Source organism: Dufourea novaeangliae, unplaced genomic scaffold (assembly GCF_001272555.1).
Source record: "Dufourea novaeangliae isolate 0120121106 unplaced genomic scaffold, ASM127255v1 scaffold350, whole genome shotgun sequence".
Taxonomy (NCBI): domain Eukaryota; kingdom Metazoa; phylum Arthropoda; class Insecta; order Hymenoptera; family Halictidae; genus Dufourea; species Dufourea novaeangliae.
This window is the reverse complement of record NW_015374244.1, coordinates 38,482-50,393: the sequence shown is the minus strand read 5'-3', so window position 1 is coordinate 50,393 and position 11,912 is coordinate 38,482. Positions and strand designations below refer to the sequence as shown.

Here is an 11,912-nt window from a genome sequence, read left to right as displayed (position 1 = left end):
AAGTTAGTGTTAAATAGTTTTAAATTAATTATTTTGAGTGTTAGTTTTGTGTAACCTATAGAGTGTTAAACCCAACGGAGGAACAGCTCGCGGGTCTACTTAATCGCGCAGTGTGTGAACATTTTTCGCGGTCGGGACAATCGCTCAGTGTGTGTGTGGACACTTTTCGCGGACTTCTGTGGTGTACGTGCGTGTGAGGATTAATTTCATGGATACTCGTGGACAGGACAATTGTGATACGTGACAACTAGAGGGGGCATTAACCCTATCTACGCGATAATATTCGTAAGAAGATATTTACATTTCTTGCGAATTTTATGGAGTAATCAGAGTTAATGCGATACAGGTGGATTCGACTCAAATACTACGGGCACAAGTTATCGACATCTTCTACGGGGTCAGTAAACAGCTGTTCTACCGACTTTTCCTGCACGTCGTTGAGTCTTTAAAGTGACTGTACGCCCCTGATGAGCCGTGATCCGCTGACACTCCGTGCGCGCGGATTGCCATGATTTGGGTCAATTTTTAAACGCTTATAACTAACAAACGAAGCATTTTTCGCAATTTTGTTATTCTTGATTTTCGTCTTATTTTGCCTCAAAGAATCACCCCTTAAATTTTTTCCCACTAGTTGTCGAACATCCTGGATATATCAATAAATAACAATAAATAGATAATTTAGTTACCTTATGAACTAATTAACTTTAATAGGACGACACACAAAATTTTTGGTTATATACAATTCATTGTTATATACACTGTCAAATGGCATGCTTTAGGACATATTCATATTTCATATACATACAACTCAGTCAGCTAAAAACATAGTAAATACGGCAAACAACAGCTTTTCTAAGCACACCGTCCCCAAAGTAAAGGCAGGAGCTATGCCGGGGAGGGTGGTGTTAATATGGCCTCAGCCACATAGAGGTCATCGGGGTTGAGGTTTTAGTGGGTAGGACGGCTATGCCGGTGAGTCACACATACCCTGGGTACATTAGTCCCAGGGATGCGTAATTGCATTTCCCCACCCACCTAAAAAAAGGTAGTCGCTAACGGGCAGCCCACACGGACAGGACTAAAGGTATGCTTGTGTGTCAGAACGGGGGAAGTAAAGTGGGAGACGCCGGTAGACATAGTGGGGGAACCAAGTTTCACTATTCTGGCATCAGTGATGCCAGAATCGTGGGATTTTCGCGCGAGCGCATACCCTCTCCATGCCTCTCGTGGGTATTCTACACAAGCATATTCTAGCCTGCCGTGTGATCTCTGCCCCCACTACGTCCTACTCGGCGACTCACCAACACAAGCATTTTCTAGCTCTGTCCGTGTGCGCTCTGCTTCGGGTGTTCTCGGCAAAAGTCTACGTACGTCACGCGTTTACGACGCGACGGCCGAGTGGTCCAAGCCAGGTCAAAAATCCCAAATCCCAAGCAACCTAAAGTTTACGTTCTAAACGCGGAGAGCTGCATGATTTTTCTCACGCGCTCATGATGAAGGCCCCGTCCGAATCCCGATGCGACGGTTTTACTTTTTATTTTTAATTATTGCAAAACTTCGAAGATATTGATTTAATAAGCATTTTAAAAAAATGGGAGATATATTTATTCCTCTTCAGTATTTAAATTTTGTATTACACAAATACATATTCTCTTATACATATATACACAAATTATCCGTACAATTAGATGTTACCTTCATTCTAATTATTAGAGTACATACATATGAAAACATTGGAAGAAAAATACATCACATTAATATGTTACGTACAGTAAAATGAAAGCTTGGAAGATATTAATTTGAGAAGCATTTTCAAAATTAGATTTTTTTGTTAAGCTGGTCCACGCATATGCATTTTGTTGATTTGATGTCGGTGAGCATGGATAATATGCATGTACATACAACACATCGTCTTTTCTTTTTGTCCTGTAAATAATGTCACAAGTGTTCCGTCCTCAATATGGACTTTCTTTATTCGCGGTATATTAATTTCTTTGGGCGGCTAAAATGCTTCTTTCAAAATCTGGGAAATTCCTAACAACCCCTTTCGAAATAATCGGACAATTATGTATTCGGCGCGCGTATAACTCCACCCAAATAACTATTTTAACGTTGGAGTGGGAGAGTGGTGTGGGTAAATGTTGTTAAGTTATGTTTATTCCAGAAGGAAAAATCAAGCATTATCAGTCCGAACATTAGTAAAATAGAATATATATTTGAATAGTAATAAACACTACACATACAGAGAACATTGCACTGACTACAGTTCTAATAATACAAAGAACAACTGGACGCTTCTCATGGCGTAGTACACACTTGAACAAAAGAAAAACTACATGACTACTACAACGGTCCCGCGTAATTTCAACGGTTGAACATAAAACAAATCCTTACTATACACGCTTCTCAACAGAACAAAATAAAATACATAGTCATAAAAACATACATAAATAAAATAATTACTCCTCAACAGTAAACAGTACCACGATTCTGGCATCACTGCTGCCTTGGAAATCCTGTTCGAATACCACTGCGGCGAAAATTTACGTTTTCGACGCGATGCCCGGCAACCTGAGCGTGTGAGCAACAGTCAGGAGACCCCAATCGAATCCTAATGCGGCAGTTTTAATTTTCATGTTTAATTATTTTGTAATTTCAATTGGAACTCTCAGTAAAATAAAAACTTAAACAATATTGATTTGTGAGGCATTTAAACAGAAAAAAATAAATGTTTTCCATTTTAATATTTAAATTTTTTATTATATACATACATGTTATGTTGTATATACATAAATTATTTTTACAATTAGATGGTATCCTTGCAACCCTACTCATTACTACTTCGAACATTCGTACAAAAATCTATTAGATTAAAATATTACGTCATAAATGTATCTTCAGTCTTTTAAAATTTGTTGGCTTTACTTGCCACCTCTCAGTTAAGTTTGAATGAAAAGTTGAAAAATATTAATTCGCGAAGCATTTTTAAGATTCATTTTTTTTGTTAATACTATGTTTCGTCGCAAACGAAAACCGCTGCAGCTGGTCCACGAATATACAATGCCGAATGGTCTTTTGCTTTTCTGTATATGAAAAGAAAAAACACATAATTGAAATAGTAATTTTAATAAGATACGGTAAAATATTGAGGTTGCTATGAACTTATCTTCTTTTTGTTGAATTATTCTGTAATTTCGCTTCCTCACTTTTGAGTAGAAGTTTCGCAGCAAACGAAAGTAACGAAGTACGATAGTCTTTTAAAACTATTTAAAATGTGCCTCATTGTAATATTTTGGAAATTCCTTTATTGCCGGAAATTTTCTTTATTGACAGAAATTTCGACGGCTCATGGTAATGAATTTCTAAAAGCTATTTCAACGGTAAAGGACTTTTAATTTGGTCCATCGTAGACGTCGTCGAATACCTTATTGTTTCATTATGTCAGGGGATTCGAAAGAAGTGCTTAGTCGCTCGAAAAAACAATATACTGCTAATAGCGATCCGCTATAGACTTCACAAAGGACCTGTTAAAGGTAACCGTGCGCCCAGTTCCAGGTAAGCGAGCCGCTCGCGCGACGTTTACGATCGGCCGAATCGTACCAATTGCACCCTTTATTACTTGAAATGAGGTCTAAAAAGATTATCGATAGGTCTCGTACCCGTCTCAGTGGTGTCATTTAAAGTAATATGGATTGCAACTGGTACGATCGGCCAACCGTAATCACCGCGCCTACCTCATAACGTATTATAACGTATAAATAACGTATTCGACGACGTCTACGATGGACCTAATTAAAAGTCCCTTACCGTTGAAATAGCTTTTAGAAATTCATTACCGTTAGCCGTCGAAATTTCTGTCAATAAAGACAATTTTCGGCAATAAAGGAATTTCCAAAATATTACAATGAGGCACATTTTAAATAGTTTTAAAAGACTATCGTACTTCGTTACTTTCGTTTGCTGCGAAACTTCTACTCAAAAGTGAGGAAGCGAAATTACAGAATAATTCAACAAAAAAAAAATAAGTTCATAGCAATCTTAATATTTTATCTTATGTTATTAAAATTACTATTTCAATTGTGTTTTTTTCTTTTCATATGGAGAAAAGCAAAAGACCATTCGGCATATACGTGGACCAGCTGCAGCGGTTTTTAGCGGGTAACATCTAATTGTAAAAATAATTTATGTGTATACAACATAATATGTATGTATATAATAAAAAATTTAGACATTGAAGTGGAAAACATTTATTTTCTTCTTTTTAAATGCTTCCTGAATCAATATTTTTTAACTTTTTTATTTTACTTAGAGGTTACAAAGTGAAATTATAAAATAATTAAAAATAAAAAGTAAAACCGCCGCATTGGGATTCGAACAGGATTTCTTGACTGTTCACGCGCTTAGGTTGCGGGGCATCGCGTCGAGAACGTGAATTTTCGCCGCAGTCGTATTCGAACAGGATTTCCAAGGCAAGCAGTGATGCCAGAATCGTGGGTCGCTTTCCCCCACTCTTTTCTAAATATAGCTCACCGTCTCTCGAACGGCTGCGCACATGGACAGGGCTGGGATATACCTGTGTGTGTGTGCCAGCACGGTGACGTAAAGTGGGGGTAGCCAGGACGTCAGCACACGAAATGATTTCTGCGCACGCGCTCTGGTTGTTGGGAGTCGCGTTGGTAACGTAGATCTTACGGAACACCCGAACGGGCCAGCTCACACGGATAGAAGCAAAGTATGCTTGTGTAGCAGAAACTGTGGAATAAAGTGGGGGTAGCCAGGACGTCGTGGTGGTGGAACCAAGTTCCACGATTCTGGCATCACTGTGGATAGCCCCGCGCAGCCCCGCGTCAGGCTTCACTGAGCATCACTGATCATTGCTGATCACTGCTATGTACATACATTATTTATAATGTTCTTTAATGGGAAATGTGTAAAAACATCAAATATTTTTGGAAGTATTAAAGTATGCGTTTTATAATAATTCCGATTATAAAAATTCTTGAAGCCGTTACATGAAGGCTGTTACATGTATAAATGACTATTACTGTGTTGTACACGATTTTCAATTCTCGCAACAACGTAAAGTATATATATATATATTTCATACAAGGTTTTCTATCACTCTTTAAATTCAACCGAAATATTTTTTCAGAAATAAATATTACTTCCGCATCTAAGATTATTGCCGTCGAAATTTTTATTTAATAAAGGTGTAACAGTGAAATTTATCCTCTGTTAATATTTTAGGTTAAAATATCCCCAAATGGCAGACAAAGCTATTATGAAGGTATAATTGCACAAATTACACTCGTACTAAATTTTAATATTTGTAGGTGAAAAATGTTTTAATTGACAATTATTTCAAATATTTAGCAAATTGCTGAACAAAAACTAAAAGCATTTTCTATTGGCACAATGGGTAAAAGACCATTAAGTAAAAAAGAATTAGAAGAACAACGTAAAAAGGAACAAGAACAAGCAGCAGCTCAAGTATGTCATATGTGTATTATTATACGATTATAACTTATAAACATTAATATTATTTTTAATTTATATATATGTATGTGTAGGCATTTGAAGAGTTTGTAGCAACGTTCCAAGAAACACCTAGTAAGACAACAAGTAAAGTTTGGGTGAAAGCCGGTACCTATGATGCGGGTAAACGACGTAAGTTTATTATAGTGTTTTTACCCATTTGTGTTTAATAAGACGCACCATTGTTAAGTACACAAATCCATGAAAATATTTATTCACTATTTTCAAAGAGATTAATCATTATTTCTAAAGAAACATAAAGTTTTAATTGTATTTGTGTAACTGTGTTCTTATGTTTCTTCAATAGAGGAAGACACAAGAGAAAAAGGAAAACTATATAAACCTCAGTCAAAAATATCAGAGCTTGTTGACAGCCGATCATCAGCTGAACAGGCACAAGAATATGCAAGATTGCTAGGATCAAATGAACGTAAATTGGATAGATTGGGAAAAAAGAAAAAAGAAGGTGAAAAGAAAAAGAGTAACCTTGAATTATTTAAAGAAGAATTAAAAATGATCCAGGAAGAGCGAGAAGAAAGACATAAATATAAAGGTGTAGTGAAAACTGTCATTTCCACTCAGTCAGAAGACCCAATGATGGCAGCTTTAAAATGTGTTGAAGGTAATTTGATCTGAGATTAAGACAAGTTCATAAACATACATTTTTATATATACAATTGATGGAAGGAATATACTGATGAGTGATGAAAAGTTTAGACCTAAAAGGGATTAGGTATTATTCAGTATTGCAATTTGAAAGTGATAAGGAACATGATAGTCTTCTCGGTATAGCCTGTCAAATATGTTTTACAATATATAAGATTATGCAGGTTTCTTTGGGCATATTGTACCTTAATTTGTCACAGCGTTTAAGAAGTATACAGGCTGTTTCTAAGATCTTTATTATCAACTTTTTCGTATATTATCATTTTTACTCATTTTGTCTTCACTATGTGTCTTCCAGCAAGTATAACTTTATTTATGATAAAAACATAAATGTATCATAATATAATACTGAAACAATCTTCTGTAGTCATTGTAGACAGATAAACACAATGTAAACTGTTTACCTTTCTTCTCAAAATTAACAATTTGAATCTGTTAAAACTTTTGATAGGTATATCTTCATGTCCTGATCCTCGAAAAGTGAACTTACATAACCTTATTGATGATCCAAGACTCCTAGCCCTGATTTATGAGAGTAAACAATACCCTTTTAATTCATTCCCATTGTTTCTCCTTATAATCTTAGAGGTATAGAACAAATATAAAATAGTTGTTTTTTACAGATGGATCATTTGACAATGGCGATCCCAATACAACCAATTTGTATCTGGGAAATTTAAATCCAAAGGTATGATTAATTTATCATATAGCACTGTATATGTGTCCTACCTAATATTATCATTGTGAATATCTTTTTTAAATTCTAATTATTTTTTCATGTAGGTCATAGTCTTTCTTAAGATTTATACTCTTGTTTATTCTGTTATTTTGATATGATTGAATAAATGCTTATAAATGTACCAATATATCTAATAATTTGTAGAGCATTTATTACAGATACTTAGATTTATTTTGAGGTTTCTTACAGTTTTTAATAAAAAAAGACAAAAAAATTACCTATTATGACCAGTTAAAAATTTTGTTGACAAAGTAGAACATGGCATAATTTGACCATGACATAGACATAGTTTGAAGTATAAATAAAGTATTCAAAGTTGTGATACTAGGTGCAAATTAAGAATATTAGCAGGAATAATTTATTTTACTTGCATGTATAATAGATTACAGAGCAACAGCTAATGGAAATATTTGGCAAATATGGACCATTGGCTAGTATTAAAATTATGTGGCCACGTAGTGATGAAGAGAAAGCTAGACAAAGAAATTGTGGATTTGTTGCTTTTATGAGCCGCAAAGATGGAGAACGAGCTTTAAAAAATCTTAATGGTAAGTTAATAGTTTGGAATTTACAGAAAATCCTTGTTCGTATTAAAGACAAAGTTTACAAATAACTAAAAATATTACTTATGTGTACAGACACAGTTATTTTCATTAAAATATAAAATTTTGCTTTGTTATTAGAAGGCAGAAAATAAATAATTTATTTTTGTAAAATATTTTATTTTTATTGCGAGGTAGGTCGTGATATCATGCAATATGAGATGAAATTAGGTTGGGGAAAAAGTGTACCAATTCCACCTTACCCTATTTATATTCCACCTGCTTTAATGGAGATCACTCAACCACCACCTCCATCTGGTCTTCCATTTAATGCTCAACCACATCGTCGTGACAGACATAAGGTATATGATGTTAATTATATGAATCTAATTAATGAAATATTTATTTACATGACAAAAACTTACCACTAAAATGCAAACTTGCCTACAAAATACAAAAAAAATAAGTTTTTCTAATTGTGGTATCAGGTACCTCGAATTCGTAATCTTCAGAGTGCTGATCCTCAAGAGAAGGAAAACTTCGAAAAGGTAAAATTATTTTCGTTTAATATAATAATATTTTTATTTCAGTGTAAAAAGCTTTATGACAATCAATTTTTAGATAGACATTTCGTCTTAAAATTAATGCTTTTAATGTTTTTAATAAATGTATTTAAAGAACATTGCATTACTACAGTATTTCATATTAAACAAAAATTGTGTAATAAAGAAGAATTTAAACAATTCGTAACTTTATCAATGAATCATATTTTCCCTTAGCAAAATGCAATGTTTAAACTAACGCATGCTATCAAATTTCTTTCACAAGTAAATAACTTGCGTATTACAAAAATAAATACTAGTTTTATTAGTATTTATGGGTCGACATATGTAATTACTATTAAATAAAACATAAGAAGAAAAATGAAACATTCAATATATATAATTTTCTTTCATTAAAACTTATATATTGACTGTAACTGATGTTTGTAAACAATGCAATTTATATTAAATCAATGGTAATCATACATGGGATGGATTAATTTGGATTGGAACATTCACTCGGCTGTAACTGTTGTGCTATAATGGGAATATAATGGGAATTGTCACAGGTTTTGCAGAATGCAGTTGTCAAAGTGGTTATTCCAACAGAAAGGTATATCTTGATTTCAATAATTTGAAATTTAAACTTCAGAATATAGATATTCATCTGTGAAGATATTACATACCTATCAAGTTTATAATCAATTTTTAACGAAATTCTGTACTGTAGGAATCTAGTTATGTTAATACATAGAATGGTAGAATTTGTAATTCGTGAAGGTCCAATGTTTGAAGCGATGATTATGAATCGAGAATTAAATAACCCAATGTTTAGGTACGTACAATTTTAATTACATATCATTCAATAATATTTAAAAGAATTTTAAACTACAAAACTTGAATTTTTAGGTTTTTATTTGAAAATTATTCTCCTGCGCATACTTATTACCGATGGAAGTTGTATTCTATACTACAAGGAGATGGACAAAAAGAATGGCATACTGAAGATTTTAGAATGTTTAAAGGGGGAAGTGTGTGGAGACCACCACCAATCAATCCATGGACACAAGGAATGCCTGATGAATTAATTGAGATGGAAGAAAGACAAGAACCTAGAAGAGGTAGTTTGTCAAATAGGTAATGATAAAAATGATATAAAAAGGAATTAGTTATATTATATTATGTCATCATTTCCGTTTAATAATACAATATGTGACTGATAAAACACTTCATATTTATAGTCAGCGTGATCGATTAGAAGATTTGTTACGAAACATATCACCCGAGAGAATAAAAGTTGCAGAAGCTATGGTATTTTGTATAGAACATGCTGAAGCAGCAGAGGAGATTTGTGATTGTATTTCAGAATCACTATCAATATTACAAACTCCTGTAAATAAAAAAATTGCGAGATTGTATCTTATATCAGATATATTACATAATTGTGGTGTTAAAGTAAATAATGCTACTATTTATCGAAAAGCGTAAGTTGTTTTAATTTAAAATACGAGGAACTCTTGCAGTATGATTTGATTAAATTCATAGATATTGAATTACTATTAATATGATTGTAGAACATCAGAAGTTTAATATTAAAAAACTTACTTATAATATAGGTTTGAAACCCGACTATTGGATATATTTAGCGAAGTTCATCAAGCCTATAAACAATTTGATAGTAGATTAAAAGCAGAAGGATTTAAAGTTCGTGTAATGAGAATGTTTAGAGCATGGGAAGATTGGGCAGTTTATTCACGAGATTTTCTTGTTAAATTACAAAATACTTTTCTTGGTCTTGTTTTGGTAAATTAAATCTTTTATGCCATGTTTTTTCTTATTGAAAACGATAAAAAAAAGAACAAGAATAACTGTATGTTTTTAGATGGACGAACCCGAACCGGAAAATGATGAAGATATTGATGGAGCACCTTTATCGGATGTGGACGGAGATGGCGCAGAAGATCTGGATGGAGTACCATTAGACGGTGCTGCTCTTCTTAAAGGTGCTATGAAACATGGTCTAACTCCACAAACGACATCTAATTACGATGACATTGATGGCGTTCCTAGTAAGAATGTTTATAAAAATATTCAATTTGATTATTCTTTTAATGAAATTTAATTTCTGTTGTGATCCATATAATAACAGCTATATTTTTGTAGTGCATTTCGATTTTACACATTTCTATTTTTAGTGGATGAAGATATTGATGGTGTTCCTATGGATGACGAAGACTCTTTAAACATTCGAAATAAAGAAGATGAAAAGAAACCATCAATTCCTGCAGGTTTTGTTCCATCTCGATGGGAAACTGTAGATCCTGATCAGGTTAAAAAAAATGACCTTTACTTAAAATTACTGTCACATACTTTCTTCCTGTATTAAAATGAACTATATTTAACATTAGGTTGAAGCGCAAGCTATGACAACTAGCAAGTGGGAAGAATTAGGTCAAAATGACGACTCGAATTCTCAAGACACTAGTATGGATTCCAGGTATGTCTAAGTTAATTATTTTGCAGAATCGAAATTATTAAATGAAATTAATTAGAACAATATGATTTTCCAGTGGTCGAGATTATAACGAAGAAAGACGAAATAGATTGCGCGAAATTGAAGTTAAAATAATGCAATACCAAGATGAATTAGAAAGTGGTAGGAGGACATTAAAATCTGGTATGACAATTCAAGGTCAAGTGGAACATTACAGAAAGAAACTTATAAGAAAGGTAAAGATTTTCTGCAGCACTGTTTTTAAATTAATTTTAAACATTTATCTCGTATAACAAAGAATATTTATTGTAGAGCGAAAGAGAAATGAAAGATGCAAAAAGTGAAGAACGGGATGATGACAGACGAAGAGAAAAAAAACGAAGTACAACTCCAGAATCTCCAAGTCATTACAGAGATCGACGACGGTCTTCAAGTCCATCGTCTAAAAGTAACAGATATAGGTAAATATTTATTATAATGATAAAGATAATAATATAGGTAACAATAAATAATAAACTATCGAGAAATTAACAATTCATGAGCACGATATGATTTTGAATAAATAAGTTTATGATAAAGTTCAACTCTAAACATTATATTGTTTTGCAATAAGATTTGTAAAGAGAAACATGTGTAAAAAATAATGCTTTAGCGTTTACATATTGTGGTTGTTTTAAATTTATGACATACTAACGTATATTTATTTTTAGATCTCGTAGTAGATCACCACGTGGTAAACGTAGATCAAGATCACCATATAAGAAGCGAGTGCCAGTAACACCATCGCCACCACGTATTCGTCGGACACCCTCGCCTTCCTTTTCGTCTAGAGTGTCTCGTAGGTCTCCTGGTAATGAACGGAACGATAGAAAAAGAAGAGCTAGATCACCATCATTATCACCGCCACCTCCTCCACGTGCTTCAAAACATAGAGCTAGTAGTCCACCGTCTCCATCCCCACGTAAACATAGACATAAGCATAAGTATTAAGTTATTTACGTTACATTTCTTATATTGTTATATAACGATAAAATCCATTAATTCTGTAGTATGTACAAATTCATACAATTACAGAATGATATTACTATTAATAAAATCTTAATTAATACGGTAATAATTATGCATTCAATACTGTAAGATATTTTTATCCAATTCCAAGTATTCTAATATTCTTTATTTCTCCAAATCCTTTAAACTGTTTTATTTTATACACATAAATATTTGTATTTGTGATATGATGAATGTATGAATAAGAGACATAATGGTACAAGAGAATTGTTGATAGATTTGTAGGAGAAAAATGACATTATACGCAACAACTCAACGTAGCAGTAAAGATTAATATATTATTAGATATAATATTTTTGGTACATAAGATCTTGATAACGGCGTTT

At 33.1% G+C, this 11,912-nt stretch overlaps 1 protein-coding gene across 2 annotated transcripts; it reads left to right on the top strand.

Annotated features, from left to right (window-relative positions):
• The first annotated feature begins 4,829 nt into the window (after positions 1–4,829).
• Positions 4,830–11,613, top strand: LOC107192495 (U2 snRNP-associated SURP motif-containing protein). 2 transcript variants are annotated; one of them, XM_015581771.1, is made up of 20 exons: positions 4,830–4,891; positions 5,248–5,287; positions 5,374–5,490; positions 5,571–5,667; positions 5,843–6,157; positions 6,825–6,889; positions 7,323–7,488; positions 7,681–7,844; positions 7,971–8,030; positions 8,594–8,637; positions 8,755–8,859; positions 8,934–9,161; positions 9,266–9,508; positions 9,641–9,827; positions 9,907–10,093; positions 10,220–10,353; positions 10,433–10,521; positions 10,595–10,754; positions 10,831–10,979; positions 11,229–11,613. In XM_015581771.1, coding segments are annotated over exons 1-20 (2,832 nt in total). In that variant the 5' UTR covers positions 4,830–4,889; the 3' UTR covers positions 11,509–11,613. The 2 variants fall into 2 exon arrangements, with proteins under 2 accessions (XP_015437257.1, XP_015437258.1); XM_015581772.1 differs by lacking the exon at positions 4,830–4,891 and having other exon boundaries at positions 5,159–5,287.
• The last annotated feature ends 299 nt before the right edge of the window (positions 11,614–11,912 follow it).